A 21,684-nucleotide genomic window follows, 5' to 3' on the forward strand; every position below is an offset into this window, starting at 1 on the left:
GAATCCGGCTCACGGTTTCAAATAAAAAGAAATTCACTAAGTGATGAATCAATATGGTCCGATTCTTCAGAGGGGCAAAAAGTAACTGTAATTAATAATCAAACAAGCAGGACAAGAGTTAGAAAGCAAAAAGAAACTAAGGGCCAGATGTAGTGTTTGAGACACTGTTAGCGATTCCCAATGGGGCCGCAAATTGCCTGCCTCAAGAATATTAATGAGGCTTTCGCAATTTGAGACCCTATTGGGAATGGCTAGCACTCCCAGGGATGGTGGCCTGCTGGGGTCAGCAGACCTCCATGGCTGGGACTGCTTTTAAATAAAGAAGTTTTTTTTTTTAATGCAGCTTGTTTTCCTTAAAGGAAAACAGGACGTATTTAAAAAATAAAACTGTCACTTTTCATTTTTTAAGGGCAGGCAGTGGTCCAAAGGACCACTGCCTGCCCTTAAAAAAGGTTTGCGCATGCATTTCCAAAGGGAAAGGGTGGTAAACTGCGAGTGTTTTGCGACCACAATTGCAGTTGCAAAACATTTTTACATGGCTTTTGGAGTCACTATTAGGAAGGGATCACCCCTTCCTAATAGCGAGTCGCTAAACCCTATTTTGCGAGTCGCAAATTGTTTGTGACTCGCAAAATAGGGTTAGTCATGGCTCACTGTTTTTTAGCATGAGCAAACGGCTCTAAAACTGGTTTGCACATGCAAAAATCTGTTGTACATCTGGCCCTATATTGCAGAGAAAAATGGCACAAATATCTATATTTCGAACTACTACATTGTGTTTTTTTTAAATTTGATTTGTAACATATAGGGTGCTTCTACGCAGCCTGTAGCTACTTCCCATCTGAATGAGAGGTCTATAAGGTCTTACAGAAGCAGATGAGTGCTGGGAGGGATCGAAAGGGTATGGTGGAAAACAATACTGAGAGGCTAGATGGCCTGATAAACCATACTTCCATATCTGCTATACTCCATGTGAAGATAGAATACTACTTATTTCTGCCTATAAACCATTCACTTCAGCTTGACTTTCATTGTGCAGATGTCAGAACTATGTTAATTCATATTGATGGGCGATACAAGAATGGCCTAGTCAGTATTTTGTGAAATATTTCAGCTTGATAAATGTATAGAGTGGGGAAACGATGATCAAAACATTGAAAAAACAAATACACGTGCAGCTTTCAAGACTTTATTGAAACTTTTGTAGGGAATTAAAGCAGAATCATAACTTTTATTTTAGACAGAGTTAACCCGTTTGAAAGATCCAACGGTGGGGTTTCTTGCACCCCAGTCAGTGTATCGCCTGTATTCCCCAGGCCTTAGGTAGTATTGACGACCTCTGTAGTGTGGTTCTTCATAGAAGATCCAATGGCCGTCAAGCACGTTGCAGGACTGGATATTGTGGAAGCGGAAATTATCTCTGAGTTGAGGGCAGTCCTCTGTGAAATCCTTCATATGCCCACCAAGGTCTCCACTTTCATAAATCTTTAGCTTGAAGGAGCCATTGTGCTGTAAAAGCAAAAGGATAAGGGAAAAAAGCATGAATCTATCGCCTAATTTTTTCATTGAGAAATAGAATTGACTTCAGCAAATTTTATCTTGAAATAAATAGCTATTGTCAATCAAGTATAATCAACGTTAAGTCGAGTTTAAAGTGTATTAAATAACCATCCATCAAACTGTCAAATGCAGAATCTGCTGATACAAAAGTGAAAGGTAGTGTTGACCCTGAATAGAAGCTTGTCTTTGATCAGTCACCACTCAGTATGCCTCGGAGTCAATGTAGTGAATGCTTCTATTATTAGGGACAGGCCAGGAAGACAAGGTAACAAAGAGTAGCCACAGATTGGAGAGATAGCCTTGGGTTCTACAAGCCAAAATTGAAGTTAATTGTTGAAGAAGGCAAATTGTTGATGTGTCTAGACCGCACTTTTCTTCAAAGAGGTCAAGTATAATTTCTAGGAAATATATAAAAGAATATAAGTCATTGTGACCACGACTTCTCTAAATGTGTAAATGAGAATGATAATAGTAATGGGTAAGCAGGGTTAAGGTACTGATGGTGAACATGCTAAAAGCAAGGAGCAGGTTAGTTACATTAGTTTAGCTCATAATGAAAACGGTCTTCACGCAACATTTGTTAAGCCTTTAACATATATAGTAGGCCTTTCACCAAAGGGTTCTACACTCTCATACTATAAGGACTACAGAGGCACCAATCACAAATCTATGAAAATGAAGCCTCATATCAGAGGGAGCTTTGTAATTGGTACATTTTATGTTTCTTTTGATCACTGTATCCAAACTGTGTATGCAACTGGTTTATCAGTAGGTTTCATTTAGACCAAGTGGAAAGTGGTTTTAAATGTGCTTGGGGGGGGTTTGTTACGCACGTTGCCATTTGACTATCAAATGTATCAATCTCCCAGAATTGTCTCCTTTGTGGCAGGAGATATTCATCGGTACAGATACATATTCTGAAGATACTCTGGGGTGGGTGCAGGGACTCTAGAGTATAGTTTCTTGATCTTCACATGGCTGGTATACACTTTACTAACTTTCTCACAAATAATAAGCAACTATACAACCTAGTTTCACATCAAGAACCAACAATGTATATTTGTTACAAATTTCGAAGTCTGAAAGGATAGGAATAATGAGAATTTAAATTAAAGATATGTCTTGACTCCCTGGTCATTTGTCCATGCCTACATGAATAATGTAAGAGTGTTGAAAACATATGTCTGTAGAATTAATGTCTGTAGAATAAAGATATGATGTGTATTGGACTTGGCCCTTTTTCCCTAAAATGTTTTGCTTTTCCCCCTAGCCTTTTACCATGTGTGAGACAACGCCTGGTGTGCAATGGCGTGCGCAGATTTATTTGTGCTGTTGTGCAGAAATGCTAATTTTAAAATGGATGCCCTGGCTGTGTGTTGTGGCGCCTGACTGAGGTGGGTAACCAGTCTAGTTGTTTGTTTCCCAGCAACTCCAGCTTTTGGAGGGAAGCCTGAAACCCAAGGTGCTCTACACCTTCCCCTAAACCAGTTGGGACCGGTTCACCAGGGAACCTTCCCCAGGCTTCTGGCACTGTCTGGTAGGTGTGGTGATGGGCGTATAAATAGCGGAGCTGGGATGCCATGTGCTCAGACTGAGCGTGGACTTGAATGTGAGGGGACGTACTGCCAGGAGGTACCGCCACCAGAGACTGTGTGCTGGCCCCCGTGCCCATCTGTTCCCCCTCTGCTGTCCACATGGCTAGTGAGAGCCCCCTTATTGGAGTGAACACTGCTGACCCAGGAGGAGTCCCACTTTATGGGGGATGACTGTGCCTAAGAACTGCGGCCCTGTACTGATGAGTGCCTACTGATCGCTGATCTTTCCCAGTAGGGCCTGACGCTCTCCTACCTAGCACCTCGTTGGTGCTGCAACCGTGCTCTGCCTGCTGACTAGCGCCTGGAGTAGAAAGGATCGCTAAACTGGAGCTGTCCGTGCTTTCCTGCCTGCACTCTAGCGCCTTGAGAGTGTTAAACGCCTATGCTCCCTGCTACCTAGCACTTGGTGAGGGCAGCGCTATAGGCCGATTGCCCAGGAGAAGAGGAGCTGACTGCCCAGGAGGTGGGGAGCGTGTGCGTCCCTGCAGCGATGTGCTGCCGAAGTACCATGAGGAAATCCCAGCTTGTGGGAATCCCCCCTGCCTGCCTGCCACGTGATTGCGCACTCGTGCTGGTTTAGATGAAAGCGGGTGCCCACCCCGCAACGTGGTGCTTATTGAAATTAGCGGGAGCCTACCCCGCGTGTGTGCCACTTCGGGACGCTTAGCACTCGAGCGGGAGCCTACCCCGCACTTTACTGAAACAAGCAGGAGGCCACCCCGCACGTCTCCGCCCACTGAAACTGTCAGCGCAATCACCGCAGCGACCCGAGGTCTTGTCAAGGGCCGCCACGCTGCCTGCGGCGGCCTGGAGGGGGAAGGAGTGACCCAGAAGCCAGGCAGGAGCCTACCCTGCGCTGGCCCAGCACCTGCGAGTCGACAGAGACTTCGCTCCATGGTGGGGGCTCTCCGGAGGCGGAGGAGAGCCCCGAGTACTACCGGAGTCCAGTAGAGGCAAAACCAGGCAATGTTAATAATTCGAATGCATGCACATTGTTTTAATACAGATGCAAACAGTGGAATATCATCAAATTGTTTAGTGTAATGATCATCAAAAATCTCATTGGTGCCAACAATGCATGAATTCATGCAAACGGCCGCCAGGTCAATAATGCTCACTTCAAGCTATTCCAAACCTTAGTGTCAGTTCAGCTAATAGCGCTCACCATGGTTTTTATCACATTGTTTAACATTAATGTGTTATGGCTGGTATCTATTGAGTTTCACGCTGTTCGAGTCACACTTTTTGCCTGTTCACCCCTCATTTTTTGTGGACTTACTGGCACTGATGATAGCTGACTCTGACTGTGTCCTGGGATCTGCTAGCCTGGCCTAGGGCCAGGGCTATGTTAAACAAAAACACATACATTGAGGTACACTTATAAATCCCTAGTAAATAATTGGACAAGGAGATAGAAACTACCTATAAGTCCCTAGTATTTATTAGGGCAGGGCCGACTAGAGGCCAGCAGCCTTTGTTGCACTTGTGTGTGTGCACTGAGATTCTGAGGTCATTTTAAAAGCAGCCTGGTGTTGCAGCTCTACTTTTAAAAATAAATTAGATGAAAACTCGACTTTGGTGGTAGGGGCACTTTAACCGTGATAATCAACCTTATTATTAAATTGAGGGTACCCCCCAGGCCTCTCCTGGGTGTCCCAGGGGTGTGGGGGCATGTACCTATAAGCAGGGTCCCTATAGGCAGGGTCCTCCACTTTGCAGTGTAGGAAATTCACTACAAAGTCGAATATAGTGCTGTGGGCACTGTGACGTGTTAATCTACATCATTTGTACATATTAGACCCCCTCAGGTCTCCCCTAGGTGCCCCAGGGGTAGGGTGCCCTGTAGTTATGAGCAGGATCTATGTAATAGAGGTTTTATAAACCCTGGTGAGGAAGAAATTGAACATTTTGTTTTTCTCATTGTAGATAGTGGGCCTCAAAGGCTGCCATGACAATATGTTATGGGCGCATAACTATAGCTAGGAAAGTATGTGAAATAACATTCAAGGACTGAATAGAATGGTATTGATAAATCCAATCATTTGCCATTGGTAAATGTATGCTAACTTGTACAGTAAGGAAGTTTTTGAAACTTCTTTTCTATAAGCCAAAATCTAGCCTCTAGCACTCTTTCCTGATTGATGAGCCCTGAGGGGATTACACAAGCTGCCTTGATTAGGTGATAAGAGGTCTGGCCAGGAAGTGGCTATCTGATGAAGAGAGCTCTTTGGGGCACAGGAATGCCAGAGCAGGGGATGGGCCATTAGGCATGAGCTTCAAAGGAGAGCAGAACAGGCCAGCCTGTCAGCCAAGTCCACCCTAGGTGCCAGTTGTGGAGGCTTAAGGCAGGAATTTGCAGATGTCAGGGGGAGGAGAGCTGTGCAAATGAGCAACACTGGGAGTTGGTTTAGGTAGCTCCTGCTGCTCTGCTGAGGTGTCAGCCACCATGGATTTTGGAGGAATAATGCTTTCTGGGACAATTCTATGCCACACTTTGGAGGAAGGTTTTATGCTTTGGGGTGTTGTCCTGCACACTGCTAGTCGCCAGAGACCAATGAATAAATATGTGACAGCTGCATAGCCTCTCACTACTGCTGTCTGAAACCACATGATGAAGGGGGATAGTCCTGCTGGAATCCGGATCTGCACTTAGAGTCATGCCTGGTGAAGACTGCACCTGCTGCACTATCTGGGACTACATCTCTGAGGAATTTGCCTTGCTTCAAGAAGGAATAAGGAGTGACCTCCCTCCAGCTACAGGTTAACAGAGCTTATCCGACTTTTCTTCAGCCCGAGTCCTCCTCCGGACCATCTAAGAGATTCCAGACCACTGGATTTGTATTTTGGACACTTTGAACCCCCAGGAGACCTTCTGGAAGGATTTCCAGAAGTTTGGGAAAGTTTGGGAAACTTTTTAGAAAATGCTCCTCAAGATGACCGACTTGACTGCAAGAGCCAAGCCGGCCACCTTCAACTGCGACCAGGCCCAGATTCCAGGTTCATCCCACTAAAGAGCTCCGGAGATCTGACTTCCAGAGTTTGACTGGGAGCTCCCTGAAAGTCAAGGGGGTGAATTCTCACCAAATCTGGACTGGTGGAGGGGCCCTTGGCGGAAGAAGCTCCAAAAAAGTTTCTAAGTGCAAAGGTAAAACTTTAACCGAGGCCCACTGCATGGGGTATCTGAGCAGGGCTCTATTGCAGATGGACTCATACTTTGACATTGTCCCAGTCACACAAGACTAGATGTCCAGATTTTATTCTATTGGTTTCTAAGCACTAGAAAGTGTTCCCTATGTTGAATTTCGGTCATTTTGGTGTCATTTTAAACTTACAAATATTTAATATTGTTATAAAATGGTGTGGGATGTTTATTGCATGTTGTGTCCCACTTATTTACTGTATTGGTGTTTTTAAATGCTTTACATGCCTGTCTCCTATGTTAAGCCTTATTGCTCGGTGTCATTTACCAAGGTTTGAGCAATGGACTAATTCAAAGAGACCCTTTTTAGGACCCAGTACTGTGCTAGTGGACTTATTGCCAGTGGTAGGTGTACACTTACATCTACTAAAAACCCACTTTTCAACATACGTCAAACCTTTCTCTGTGAATCATTGATGTAACTCAGAGTTACAGAGATATTTGCCTCTGGATAGCTTCTAGTTAACAGTCATAACGCAAAGGATATGAAAAGTGTTATTCCAAGGGGGCATATTCAAAATTCACTAAACATCCCTGATTGTCCTTTGAGGGAGGAAGCGGTGTGAAACCCATGTGTGAAACTGGAGGGTTATACAATTCTGAAAAGTAGTAAACCAATCCAAATTCTGATAGGCGTCATTTGTGAGGTTTTCCCGAAAAAAACTAATCTTTAAAAAAAAGAATTGTGACAGTAAATAAAAAAACAAAAATAAGTGCCTATATTTTCATCTTCAATTTTTTGCATGAAGGCTGATCTACAAAAGTAATATACTGTTATATCTATCAGACTCTTCCAGTTACAGAGATATAAAGTGCTTTTTGGTTGTCCATAAACTCTAATCCCCAGAGCCATCTAACGAGAATGTGACATATGATTATTTTTCATTGTGTTTCTACTATCACTCAATTCAAAACGTAAAGCCTAACACATTTTGTACTGTACATTTTTTAAGGGCAGTGGTCAGACTTAGAGCAACAAGGGCTATTGGGAGAACATAGGTTGGCTGTGATGTTATTCTTTTTATGGTTTTATGAATAAATTGGTTGAGGGGAGGGGTACCTGACTATTGATGTATCGAATATGTGTTATGTAGAATTTTCGATTGTTGATCTGGTTTTGTTTTTTAACTTTGATGTTTTTTACTTGTGCTTTTATGGTATTCTTTTATACCGAAAAAAGTAATGAGTGACCCGATTCCAAAGGTAAAACCTAACAAATAAAAAATGGGTATGAAGAAAGGTATGCATCGTTGAAATGTGCATACAAATTTTAAATCTCATTTTAGATTTCATATCACTCTCACTTTGAGGTTAATCTTTCTATCAGGTGCTTCAAGTGAGTTTTACAAATTGTGTTCTTTTGTGCACACTAACACATTTAAAAGCAAACAATGTACAGAAATCAATAGAAAATAACAAATGTACTTCTATTGAAGTTTACAAACTTCTCACAATAAAAAGAGTAAACCACTTGTGTGGGTGAGCGTAGCGCCTTGAACAGGAAAGGCCCCAAATTACAACATGGAAACATCTAAGATTTTTTCATTGAAATTCAGTAATTCTCTGGATCTGGGATGCTGTGGGTACATCTCCAATATGCACATATAGACAAAGATTATTTGGGACCATGTCGAGTTGGGTGTAGCAATTCTCTATACCCCAGGTGCTGCTTCCCCCTTTCAACGTATTGAAGTTGTGCACACAAATCTGTACTCGGGGACCACCTGCCTGTGATTATCCTCAAGCACAGATCCACTATGGAGGGATACCATCTAAAAGGGGTTATTCTCTCCTCTCTAATGTTACTGCTACCTTTGTTATCCATGCTAAGGGGGTTGAGCTGGGCCTGGAAAACTGAACCCATTGGAGGGAGAAGAAGCCAAAGGGCTCCTTCTACTTTTACTTTCAAGAGTGATAAATTCACAAAGAACAGTCTCAGGATACTGGGGTAGTTTTTCCCCAGCAGCCCAAGGTGGTGGTGGAGGAGGGGGGGCTGTAATGTGAAACCCTCTTGTGTATACACCAGAAGGTTTGCCAACCCTTAGCGTGTGGAGGACTGTCATGTTCTCGGCCCCATAAAGATAGTGAAGAGGACATAAACGTAGCAATTAATAGCACCAACCTTTTAGGGGCAAGAGCTTGTAGGATATCTTTTAAGATGTTGCTGGCTTTAAAGACAGATGGGTGAAAGTGAGTCACATGTCAGGCTGTGGCTGTCTGCATCAGTCCTACCAGAACTTACCTACCAGGAAATGGTCTGATTTCTTAACTGGCTTCACCCTGACGATGGGTTCTGTTTTATCGAATAGTAATTTAAGCTTGACTTGTAAAACTATTGAGTAGTCGTTGAGTCATATTATCTAGGATTGTCAAATACTCATACCCTTCTGGTCATATGCATTGAATAAAGTAGATAAGGTAATTTCATGAAAAGTGCAATGATCATGAATGGTGTTCTTTTTCCTTGTGGTTCTGAATTGCCTGATAATATTTATGGAACCATATCTGTGGTTGCCCTCAGCAATTGTGGTGGTTAAGGATTTTTGTTGCAAGAAAGAGAAGGAATTTGTATCCCCTACTTTAGATGAATGGACAGTTTGCCTAATTTTTTTTCAGGTTTGGTTAAGCAGTCAGTTACTTGTGAAATAAGCATGACAAAAATGATCTCACAACTCATGGTCCTTGGAAGAACTATATAACCTTCAAACAGGTTACTGTTTCAGACAGAACAGTAGCGCTGGGTCAGAGCAAATCACAGGCCAGATAGAGACACCAACTTGAAAAGGTTTCCCTATTCTCCTATGGACCAATGACTCAAAAAGGTTAAAAAATACACAATGCTGTGGAAAAACCACTCACGGTTTATGCATATCTGACAGATGACTCACTTTGACTTAGCTCTGCCAGGCATTTCAAATGCATCATCCTGCCAGATATATCAACACTGACTGAAATACTAATACCTCGTAGAGGCTGGTAAGCTGGAGAGGAGGCAGTACTCCCCTTTCACCTTTCTCTTGCCTGCCCTCTCTTTCGTGTCACATGTGGAAGCCATTAGTATTCTCTTCCTCTATCAGAGATTCAGGGACTTAGAGTGATTCACCAGTTTTAGTTGTAGCCAGGAACATTTAAGATGTTTTTGAACACTTTAGTTTGTAAACACCCCGAACTCCAGGTAGCCACTTCCAAGCTCCAGAAACTGCTAAATGAATTCATACAGGACTAGCAATAGCACATTGAGACAAACAGCACACTTATTCCTATAAATTAGGCCCATACTTTCTTACTATTGTCAAGGAAAATGCACACAATACAGTGATAGTTCTCACATTGTACCCCCAGTAGTAAGACAATTTTTCCTAGTTTGTTATGGCGTTCCAGAGTAGCAGCTAGTACTCATTTAAAAGATGCAAAAATGTCCCTTGCTCATTGCACCATCAGGATTCAAGCAAGCCGGGCCGAAGACGGCTGTAATGCCAGAAACCGGTCCCCGGAAGCTTGTTTCCTTCCCAGTGTAAGAATTGGCTTTTGTAGTCTGGTCTGCCCTGTTCCCATGATGCACTGGGCCAGGGACAGACTAATTTGCATACAGCCAGGTTCTGAAACTGGGATGGTGCAATGAGCTAAAAAACGGTGTTGGATCTAGCCCTGATCTCTTGACTGGGTGAGAGTACTCTGCTTAATTCAGAGACTCTGTCCATCACCACCCCTTGTTGTAAATAATTTTGTCCACCCTAAGCGTGGAAGGGTATACTCAGATGTGAGTCCCTTGCTCATTGCACCATCAGGATTCAAGCAAGCCGGGCCGAAGACGGCTGTAATGCCAGAAACCGGTCCCCGGAAGCTTGTTTCCTTCCCAGTGTAAGAATTGGCTTTTGTAGTCTGGTCTGCCCTGTTCCCATGATGCACTGGGCCAGGGACAGACTAATTTGCATACAGCCAGGTTCTGAAACTGGGATGGTGCAATGAGCTAAAAAACGGTGTTGGATCTAGCCCTGATCTCTTGACTGGGTGAGAGTACTCTGCTTAATTCAGAGACTCTGTCCATCACCACCCCTTGTTGTAAATAATTTTGTCCACCCTAAGCGTGGAAGGGTATACTCAGATGTGAGTCCCTTGCTCATTGCACCATCAGGATTCAAGCAAGCCGGGCCGAAGACGGCTGTAATGCCAGAAACCGGTCCCCGGAAGCTTGTTTCCTTCCCAGTGTAAGAATTGGCTTTTGTAGTCTGGTCTGCCCTGTTCCCATGATGCACTGGGCCAGGGACAGACTAATTTGCATACAGCCAGGTTCTGAAACTGGGATGGTGCAATGAGCTAAAAAACGGTGTTGGATCTAGCCCTGATCTCTTGACTGGGTGAGAGTACTCTGCTTAATTCAGAGACTCTGTCCATCACCACCCCTTGTTGTAAATAATTTTGTCCACCCTAAGCGTGGAAGGGTATACTCAGATGTGAGTCCCTTGCTCATTGCACCATCAGGATTCAAGCAAGCCGGGCCGAAGACGGCTGTAATGCCAGAAACCGGTCCCCGGAAGCTTGTTTCCTTCCCAGTGTAAGAATTGGCTTTTGTAGTCTGGTCTGCCCTGTTCCCATGATGCACTGGGCCAGGGACAGACTAATTTGCATACAGCCAGGTTCTGAAACTGGGATGGTGCAATGAGCTAAAAAACGGTGTTGGATCTAGCCCTGATCTCTTGACTGGGTGAGAGTACTCTGCTTAATTCAGAGACTCTGTCCATCACCACCCCTTGTTGTAAATAATTTTGTCCACCCTAAGCGTGGAAGGGTATACTCAGATGTGAGTCCCTTGCTCATTGCACCATCAGGATTCAAGCAAGCCGGGCCGAAGACGGCTGTAATGCCAGAAACCGGTCCCCGGAAGCTTGTTTCCTTCCCAGTGTAAGAATTGGCTTTTGTAGTCTGGTCTGCCCTGTTCCCATGATGCACTGGGCCAGGGACAGACTAATTTGCATACAGCCAGGTTCTGAAACTGGGATGGTGCAATGAGCTAAAAAACGGTGTTGGATCTAGCCCTGATCTCTTGACTGGGTGAGAGTACTCTGCTTAATTCAGAGACTCTGTCCATCACCACCCCTTGTTGTAAATAATTTTGTCCACCCTAAGCGTGGAAGGGTATACTCAGATGTGAGTCCCTTGCTCATTGCACCATCAGGATTCAAGCAAGCCGGGCCGAAGACGGCTGTAATGCCAGAAACCGGTCCCCGGAAGCTTGTTTCCTTCCCAGTGTAAGAATTGGCTTTTGTAGTCTGGTCTGCCCTGTTCCCATGATGCACTGGGCCAGGGACAGACTAATTTGCATACAGCCAGGTTCTGAAACTGGGATGGTGCAATGAGCTAAAAAACGGTGTTGGATCTAGCCCTGATCTCTTGACTGGGTGAGAGTACTCTGCTTAATTCAGAGACTCTGTCCATCACCACCCCTTGTTGTAAATAATTTTGTCCACCCTAAGCGTGGAAGGGTATACTCAGATGTGAGTCCCTTGCTCATTGCACCATCAGGATTCAAGCAAGCCGGGCCGAAGACGGCTGTAATGCCAGAAACCGGTCCCCGGAAGCTTGTTTCCTTCCCAGTGTAAGAATTGGCTTTTGTAGTCTGGTCTGCCCTGTTCCCATGATGCACTGGGCCAGGGACAGACTAATTTGCATACAGCCAGGTTCTGAAACTGGGATGGTGCAATGAGCTAAAAAACGGTGTTGGATCTAGCCCTGATCTCTTGACTGGGTGAGAGTACTCTGCTTAATTCAGAGACTCTGTCCATCACCACCCCTTGTTGTAAATAATTTTGTCCACCCTAAGCGTGGAAGGGTATACTCAGATGTGAGTCCCTTGCTCATTGCACCATCAGGATTCAAGCAAGCCGGGCCGAAGACGGCTGTAATGCCAGAAACCGGTCCCCGGAAGCTTGTTTCCTTCCCAGTGTAAGAATTGGCTTTTGTAGTCTGGTCTGCCCTGTTCCCATGATGCACTGGGCCAGGGACAGACTAATTTGCATACAGCCAGGTTCTGAAACTGGGATGGTGCAATGAGCTAAAAAACGGTGTTGGATCTAGCCCTGATCTCTTGACTGGGTGAGAGTACTCTGCTTAATTCAGAGACTCTGTCCATCACCACCCCTTGTTGTAAATAATTTTGTCCACCCTAAGCGTGGAAGGGTATACTCAGATGTGAGTCCCTTGCTCATTGCACCATCAGGATTCAAGCAAGCCGGGCCGAAGACGGCTGTAATGCCAGAAACCGGTCCCCGGAAGCTTGTTTCCTTCCCAGTGTAAGAATTGGCTTTTGTAGTCTGGTCTGCCCTGTTCCCATGATGCACTGGGCCAGGGACAGACTAATTTGCATACAGCCAGGTTCTGAAACTGGGATGGTGCAATGAGCTAAAAAACGGTGTTGGATCTAGCCCTGATCTCTTGACTGGGTGAGAGTACTCTGCTTAATTCAGAGACTCTGTCCATCACCACCCCTTGTTGTAAATAATTTTGTCCACCCTAAGCGTGGAAGGGTATACTCAGATGTGAGTCCCTTGCTCATTGCACCATCAGGATTCAAGCAAGCCGGGCCGAAGACGGCTGTAATGCCAGAAACCGGTCCCCGGAAGCTTGTTTCCTTCCCAGTGTAAGAATTGGCTTTTGTAGTCTGGTCTGCCCTGTTCCCATGATGCACTGGGCCAGGGACAGACTAATTTGCATACAGCCAGGTTCTGAAACTGGGATGGTGCAATGAGCTAAAAAACGGTGTTGGATCTAGCCCTGATCTCTTGACTGGGTGAGAGTACTCTGCTTAATTCAGAGACTCTGTCCATCACCACCCCTTGTTGTAAATAATTTTGTCCACCCTAAGCGTGGAAGGGTATACTCAGATGTGAGTCCCTTGCTCATTGCACCATCAGGATTCAAGCAAGCCGGGCCGAAGACGGCTGTAATGCCAGAAACCGGTCCCCGGAAGCTTGTTTCCTTCCCAGTGTAAGAATTGGCTTTTGTAGTCTGGTCTGCCCTGTTCCCATGATGCACTGGGCCAGGGACAGACTAATTTGCATACAGCCAGGTTCTGAAACTGGGATGGTGCAATGAGCTAAAAAACGGTGTTGGATCTAGCCCTGATCTCTTGACTGGGTGAGAGTACTCTGCTTAATTCAGAGACTCTGTCCATCACCACCCCTTGTTGCAAAAATGTAGAGGGCTGTTTCCGAAAGGGTGTCCTTTCCCCTGTATTGAAAGAAAAGGAAAGAATATAAAAAAATTAAAAATACTCTGATGCCATGGGTTGGGTGGGGCCATAGCTGTTCCCCTTCCGTGTAGGAAAAAGTACATTTGCACAGGGCTAGTGGATCATGACAACTGCTTATGCACACCCCCCTCTTAGGTAGAGTTGGCTAACCAATGACATGAATGTGTGTGTGGGGAGTGGGGGCGTTGCTAGAATCAGAAGATCTCTTGAGCAAAATCAATAAAGCAAGTCCTACCTCTGGGATCTTGCGGCAGGATCGGATGGCGTCGCTGTAGCCCATCCAGTTGTGGTAGTCCGGATATTCTCCCTTCTTTAGGAAGTACTGGTTCCCCATGTAGTTGGGCCGCTCGTACAGCATCCAGGGCCCGTTGTGCACCCGGATGGAGTTGCAGCGGTTGAAGTGAGAGTAGAGGTCGGGACAGTCGGCGCTGCACTCATGAGAGCGGCCCTGGAAGTTCCGATTCTCGTAGAAGGTGATCTATTAAGTAAAATTAGAGACAATTGAAATACTAGACGCATAAAACAATCACACACACAAATACACATTCACCAGAACACTCAGTGTATATTTTGAGTCTACGTACACTCTTTTTAATTGTAGGCATTTCACTTAGGGACGGTCAAGGTTACTAGCTTTGGTTCAGTCGTCATTCCCTATTGTGGCCATCCAAAAAAGCAGAGTCTTGCTGCCTTTTTGATGGGCTAACTCTCTCAATAGAGACACAACGTAAAATATAGAAATCACAATCTCCTTTATAAAGCACGTTTTTAAGTCCAGGAATTATTGTGAAGACTCAACAATGACCCTGACTCGATGCAACGTACATCGGGCTCAAACGCAAGGTCACTGCTTTCATTTTATTCCTGTTTTGTTGATTAGATTCTGACCTTCCATGAAGCTACCAGGTCTCTGGCGTGACACAGTGATGTATTAAAACATTCCCTCAAGCCAGGGTGGCCGGGGACACAGTAAAGTAAAGACTGGAGCTAAGACCCTGTCTGATGGCTGGAGACCTAGAGCTGTAGAATGAATGGCTTCAGCCATCACAGCTATTCACAAACGTATTGATCTCAGCAGCTGCTGCCTTGTACCTGTGTTAAGCATTATTGTTATCATTATTATTTTCTGTTATTATGATTATTATTATTATTAGTAGTAGTAGTTGCAGTAGTGGTCGGAGTAATATATGTGACAGCAACTATAAAGTCAGAATAGCCATAAGGAAATACTCGCCAGTTCTTGATTTAATTCATCTTGTAGCTGGCCGCAGCTTTGCAGCTCGATGTGCAATGGATGCATTTCTCACTATAGAGAATGCTGGAGCTTTTGACTTAGTTCAATTGCTGGGACACAATAAAGGAACTTGGACCCAGATGTACAAAGCCATTTAGTGGCTGCACACTCTGTGCTCAGAGGGTTTTCCATAGTAAAATAGATTTGCATTTTGTCCTAAGCCCATATAGAGGTTCAGTAAGTGCCTACAAAATCGCAAAATGGATTTAGGAATACATATCGAACTTCAATTGGAAGTTGTGTGTCTGAGGACTTTCTTTCTAATTGTAATCTAGAAAGCAATGTATCAATGGTATGCGGCTGCAATGTCTGTTACGATCTATTGATAGGTTATCGACACCCCAAAGGAGGTGATCACCCAATCGCATAGGGCTAAGGATTCCATTGGGACCCCGTCACCCTTTTCAACATTAAAACAAATGTTTGGGAGTGGTCAGTTTCAAGGAGACCTCTACCAACTCTTGAAAAAACTTTTTAAAAAGAGTAATGTTTTTGAAAAATTCAACCTGTTCCTGCAAAGAATCCCAATAAAGAGCCCAATCGCATTGCAGTTAAATACTTATCATCAGCATCACGTGCATCGTTCAGCGTACGAGCGACCAATAACGTGATTGCAGAATATGTGGTATATCTGTCACGATGACACAACTACGTGCAAAAACGTCTGTTTTGCATACTCTATACATTTTCTGTGACGTCGATGCAGCAGAGGCAGTGAAGACTTCAATAAATCCGAACTTAATTTCTCAGTTTTGAGTTTTGTATTTCAAGTTCTGCTGAATCCGAATTTGTGTAAAATGCCGTTTTCTGCATTTGTAGATGGAGCTAGGGTTGTAAAAGTGCGCAAACCTTACCTTTCCCATGTTGGCTGAGCTCAGAGTGGTCGTGGTGCCTGGATGCTTTCCACACAGCCCTTATATACATTGTCTGCTGCTAGAAGTGCAAGCTCAACAGAGGGCTTCTCTGCCCAGGAAAATGAATGCACAGCTCTCGCACGCGCTATTGTGGCAGGGAATATCCACTCTTTTGCAGGGCTCTGCTTTCTGTGGGTCAAAGGTCACTGCAGTGTCAGGACTTAGCAAAGCACGCTGCACAGGATATGAGCACATAATGCTTTTTTGTGGCAAAGAATGGGCTCTTTGCCAACACATGACGAGCGCCAGGCCTCTACATGACACCAGAGCAGAAATCCCGAATCAAACACGAGAGCTTAGTGAGCGGTCCAGAGAAAACGGGGCTGGTCACTGATCTGGGGTTTCTGTCGGTCCCTGAATTTGGGATCCTGCGAATTCTGGCACTTCTCACATCCCTGTTTTTGTGATTTTTGGAAGATGCTCATACTATGCACTTGATTGCGAGGAAAGCGATGTTTAGGAAACTTTTAAAGACTTTAAACAACAATATGTTTATAGCTAAATAGTGTATTTTTATCAGAATTTGTCAAATTATTTTACATTTGCAATATATATAAATGTACTGTTTTTATCGTCATCAGCACATCTTTAATTATTATTAATATCATTATTATTGCATTCCTGGTACAATGTCATCTGGATCCCGCTTCAGATCAATAGCGCCAGCTGCCGTTAGCCGCTTCTTCCATTTTCGAGTACTGAAGATGGAAAGGTACTGAATGGCTGTCTTTCTTGGCTCATACTACATTATCAAGGAGTACTGATGTAAACCGGTATAGAACGCTTGTATTATCAAGGGTTACCCTACGTCTGGCATTTCTATTTCTTAGTTCTGTGGGTACACCCTAAGGGAAGATGAGACTGACCGTGGCAGTCTTTGTATATATGGAATGCATCTTATTTTTAATATAAATCTACATATTTGTTTACTGTCAAATTACATACTTTTAAAAAAGGAAGACCAGAAAGGAAAAATAGGAGAAAACTACACTAAATGAAATTCATAACAGATAAAAAAAATGGACGGTTAAAATAAAATATGCAAAAATGATTTAAAAGTGTTAACTGTCACAACTGCACCCCAAACTGGTCAAACAAAAAGGAAAAGAACATTGCGGCCCTCATGCAAGTACTGAAGGAACTATCAGCCTGATTCATGTACGGGCCGTTTTGCGTGTCCCTAATAGCGATCAATAGCGACTCGCTATTGAGGAAACGCAAAACGGCATTCATGTACTTTTCTGAGAAAAAACAGCGACTCGCATGCGGGCGCTAAAGCCGTTAGCGACCCACCAAAAACGCAGAATAATCGCTATTTCCGGCTACCTGCGATCGGGATTGCGACTCGCAATCCCGATCGCACGAGATTGCGCTCGCAATCCCGATTGCACGGGATTGCGAGTCGCATTCTCGCGGGATCAGGAAAACGGGAAGACGCATTCCGAGCACCGTGATGACATCACAACCAGGAAGCAGCCAAATCCCACCCCCAAACACCACAGTGACGCTAACAGTCGACTGTCCACGACGGAAAAGCTGCCACCAACCCGCCGTTTGCGCATCCCGACCCCGCCGAAATAGCGACCGCTATGGCAGAGGACCCGCAGGCCGGACCCAGCAACAGCGCTGGCCGAAAGCGCAAATTGAAATTTTCGGAACAGGAGCTGGAGAACCTCATAGAGGGTGTGGTGGCCAACCACGACCAGCTGTTTGGTGCAAACTCCCGGAGGGTCCCGGAGCAGGAGAAGAGGAGGATCTGGGTGGGGATTGCCGCAAGTGTGAACTCTGTGGGAGTTGCGGACAGGTCCCTTGAGGAATTAAAAAAGCGGTGGTACGACCTCCGAGGGCGTGCCAAGGAGAGGGTTGCGGAGCGCCTTGGTGAGGCATCAGGCACCGGAGGAGGTGGCCCGACTGTCCCACCCAACACCCCCCTGGAGGACCGGGTAGAGGACACGTTGGAGAGGGAGGCGTGTGTTGGCGTCACCCCTCTGGACTCCTCCCGCCCCACCCAAGACACCCAAGGTAAGTGGCATGCGACTGCGACCCTGTCCCTATGACCGCCCATGACCAAATAGGCTCACTCATTGGCCCTTAGTCATGCCGTGCATCAGGAAATGCCCTGAAGCATTGTGGGAGACGTAGTATGTCCACAATGTAGTACTACCACAATGCGGCCCGAAAAGTTCCAAAGTGCGCAAATACACAGCCACCCAGGGAATGACACCCAGCATGCATGTAACATCTGCACGTCTGTCAGTCACATGCACCTAATGAGTATCCACTTACCCTCACAGGTGCAGGAGATAGCAGCGACAGTGAGAGGCTGCTGATCGACGAGGAGGCCCAGGAGGAGGAATCCCTACCTGCCACCCAGCCACCAGCCCCTGCGCCAGCGCCAACACCAGCAGCCAGGCCACCCACCTTGCCTGCTGCATCCGCATCAGGCCCACCGGCTGCCAAGGCCAGGCCACCCACCTTGCCTGCAGCATCCGCATCAGGCCCACCGGCTGCCAAGGCCAGGCCACCCACCTTGCCTGCAGCATCCGCATCAGGCCCACCGGCTGCCAAGGCCAGGCCACCCACCTTGCCTGCTGCATCCGCCTCACGCCCACCGGCTGCCAAGGCCAGGCCACCCACCACACCTGCCGCACCTGCAACACCAGCTGCTGCAAGACCTGCAGCTCGTCCACCACCATCTGGGCCAGCCACATCGGCTACACAGCGGCCGACCACCAGGAGGGGCAATGGCCACTTCCACGCATGCATGAGTGTGGAGCGGCGCATGCTGCGTTTACACCATCGCCAGTCGCAGCAGCAGGGAGCCATCCAGCTCCAGCTGCAGAAGATCGGCCGCAATGTTGCGGGAGTGGGCGACAGGGTGGACCGCATGACGGCGGCCATTGACCGCATGACGACGGCTATGGAACACAACACTGCTGCGCTGGTGAAGCACCGAAGTGTTGCTAGCAGGCGCCACCACCAGTTGCTGAGCCGGCTGTCCACCTACAGCCGCTCAAATTATGCCTCGGCAAATGCCACCACCCTGCTTGCGCGCCGCTCCTTAACCCAGCAGCACCAACTCGTCCAGTGCTGCGAAGATATCACCCGGGTGCTGGAGCACTTGACAACCGCGGTCACCGCACTGCACGCACCTGTGATTCCGGCAATTGTGGGGGGTGATGATGCTAGTGAGGGTGCCTCTAGTGTCAGCAGCCACTCTGCCACGCAGGCCCCCCCACCTAGGCGCAGCACAAGGGCTGCCCCACCTCCAGCTGCCCAGGAAGAGGAAGAGGCTCCCAGGCGCCAGGAACTTGTGCGCCGGAGACGGCAATGACATTGTGACAGGGACACAGGCGCAGGCTGAACTTAAGCCTGCAATGGAGCGTCCCATGCAGTATGCATGAATACTGCTTTTTGTATATAGTTATTACGAACACCCATTTATTTTTTTGTGATTCAAACAAATACATTTATTTTGGTGCACACATACGCCTTGTGTAATCATTACAGTTTGCATGCAATTGTGATATGTGGGGTGGGGGAAGGGGGTGGGCTAGAAATTGTTAGCTGTGATGTGGTTGCGACGTCTGTGGCCTTCAGCTGGGTTCTCCCCGCGTGCATGTTGCGCATGTGCTGGTGGCCGGTCGTCCCCCTCAGATTCACTGCCTGAGATGTCAACTGGTATCCGGCGCTTGGTTGCAATGTTATGAAGCATTGCACAGACAGCCACAATGCGGCAGCACGCTGCAGGACTGTAATACATGGCCCCACCTGTCTTGTGCAGTATACGGAACCTGCTCTTGAGCAGGCCAAATGTCCTTTCAATACAGTTCCTTGTCCGGATGTGCGCAACATTGTAGCGGCGTTGCTGAGGTGTGGCAGGGTTGAGGTAAGGGGTCAGGAGGTATTCCCGTAGGGCGTAGCCACTGTCACCTGAATGAGAGGAGCAGATGTTGATTGCCTGTGCAGCGCAGTTACTTCATAGCAATGTGACATTGTCGACAAAGTGTACTTACCAAGTAGGTGTCCTTCCCCAAACTCTCCCCTGATCAGTCGTGTGTGGAGTCCGCTGTGCCTGAAGATAAAGGAGTCATGGGTACTCCCTGGGTACTGGGCCACAATGTCAGTGATGATGGTCTTGGCATTGCAGACCATCTGTATGTTGAGGGAGTGGTACGACTTCCTGTTGCGGTACATATACTCCGTGCCAGCTGGTGGGCAGATGGCGACGTGGGTACAGTCTATGCAGCCAAGGACATGGGGAAAATGGGCAACATTATAAAATTGTAGTTTTGTGAGGTCCAAATCCTGTTGGCTGGTGGGAAATGTGATGTGCTGGTGGAGCTGGGTGAGCATGGCGTCAACAAAAGTGTGGAGGCAGCGTGACATGGTGGGCTGGGAAATCCCCCCAGCAGCGGCTACTATGCCCTGGAAACTGCCGGATGCCAGGAGGTGCAGGCTGCACAATACCTGCACATGTGTGGGCACAGAATTGTTTCGCCTTGTTGGGTGCTGCATGATGGGGTCGAGTTCTTGTATCAGCCAGGTGATCATTTCCCCATTCAGCCTGTATTTGGCATAAATCTGTTCTCTGGTTTGCCCCAGCAAGGTGACCCGCTGCCGGTAAATCCGTGCCTGCCTCATGCGTCTCCTCCGTGCTGCTCGCTGTAGCCTTCGCCGCCTCACCACCATGTACATCCCAGGCATTGTGGAACGCCTATTGCTGCTGCTGAATGTCCTTATGTGTGATTGGTCAGGCCTGGACCTGTTGGTGATTGGCTAACAGTTTTTCAAAATTTGGTTAATCATGGCTTTTATGGTTACCACCTGCTTTGAGTTGTCCTTAAATTGCGCCGCGCTAATGTGCGATTTAGCGATTTTTCGCTAATGTATTTCTTTCATGAATGCCGATTGAGACAGTATTGCGTTTCGCTATTCAATTCGCAGATTCCGTGGTTGGTCGCTATTTCATTTTCGCTAATGCTCGACTTCCCGGAGTCTGCGACTTTTACAGCGTAATCGCTATTCCGCTCGCTATTATTTTTTAGCGATTTCGCTATTTCGTACATGAATGCCGATTCCGTGTTTTGCACCCGCAATTGCGTTTTCGCTGCCATTGCGGGCGCTATTTCGCTTCATGAATCAGGCTGTATGTAACGTGAAATGTTTCTTCACGAACAGGGAAACACTAGCAAGTCTTTTTTTTTTTTTATTGAGCAGAGCTACCAAGAAACAAACGGTATTTGCACATTACAAATAATAAGAAACAGGTCAAAAATACAAAATAATGTTCTTCAATGGACAGGACTTATAAAGCAAAATCGATCATGAAATTAACAATCTACAAAATGTACCCATATCCGCGCAAACATTTTCATCGCCCTCACCCCTATTTCCCCTCAGTTTTCGAAAGTGTAATCTCCCTATTAGTTAGCCCAAACAAAACAGCTTCTTCTGTAGGTTTATACATTTTTTAATCGCCCTCCTAAAATATTCAAATATTTTCTCCCAAAATACTATCAACTTAGGGCAAGAAAAAAAAACGCTTCCATCCCCCTTCCACAACGAAAGAAGCTATTTTCCACCACTGCATGGATTTTATTTAGTGCCTTCGGGGATATAATATGCCATCCAGTTGTCAAGAAATGCCATTCTTTTATAGTTTTCAGCTCTCAATATCTTATTTCCTGTAGTTTATATTTTTTGCCATTCATGAAAAGAAAAAACACATTGAGGTTGAAATGAAACTTTTTCCAAAATTTTAAAACCAGAGGGGATTTGTCTTGAGTGCTCATTAAGCGATACCAATTACCCACTCGACTCAACTTAGAAATATACAGGGCAGTGGCTATTTTTACAGGAGACCTATTGAA

At 46.1% G+C, this 21,684-nt stretch overlaps 1 protein-coding gene across 1 annotated transcript; it reads right to left on the reverse strand.

The window, feature by feature from the left end:
* Positions 1–1,175: 1,175 nt before the first annotated feature.
* LOC144824593 (gamma-crystallin-1-like) lies at positions 1,176–15,772 on the reverse strand. Its single transcript, XM_078683646.1, has 3 exons — positions 15,752–15,772; positions 13,839–14,081; positions 1,176–1,509 (listed from the first exon to the last, which is right to left on the reverse strand). The coding sequence occupies exons 1-3, from the start codon at positions 15,758–15,760 to the stop codon at positions 1,237–1,239; spliced, it is 525 nt and encodes a 174-aa protein (XP_078539772.1). The 5' UTR covers positions 15,761–15,772; the 3' UTR covers positions 1,176–1,236.
* Between the last annotated feature and the right edge of the window lie 5,912 nt (positions 15,773–21,684).

This window comes from Lissotriton helveticus, chromosome 3_1 (assembly GCF_964261635.1).
Source record: "Lissotriton helveticus chromosome 3_1, aLisHel1.1, whole genome shotgun sequence".
NCBI classification, from domain to species: Eukaryota; Metazoa; Chordata; class Amphibia; order Caudata; family Salamandridae; genus Lissotriton; species Lissotriton helveticus.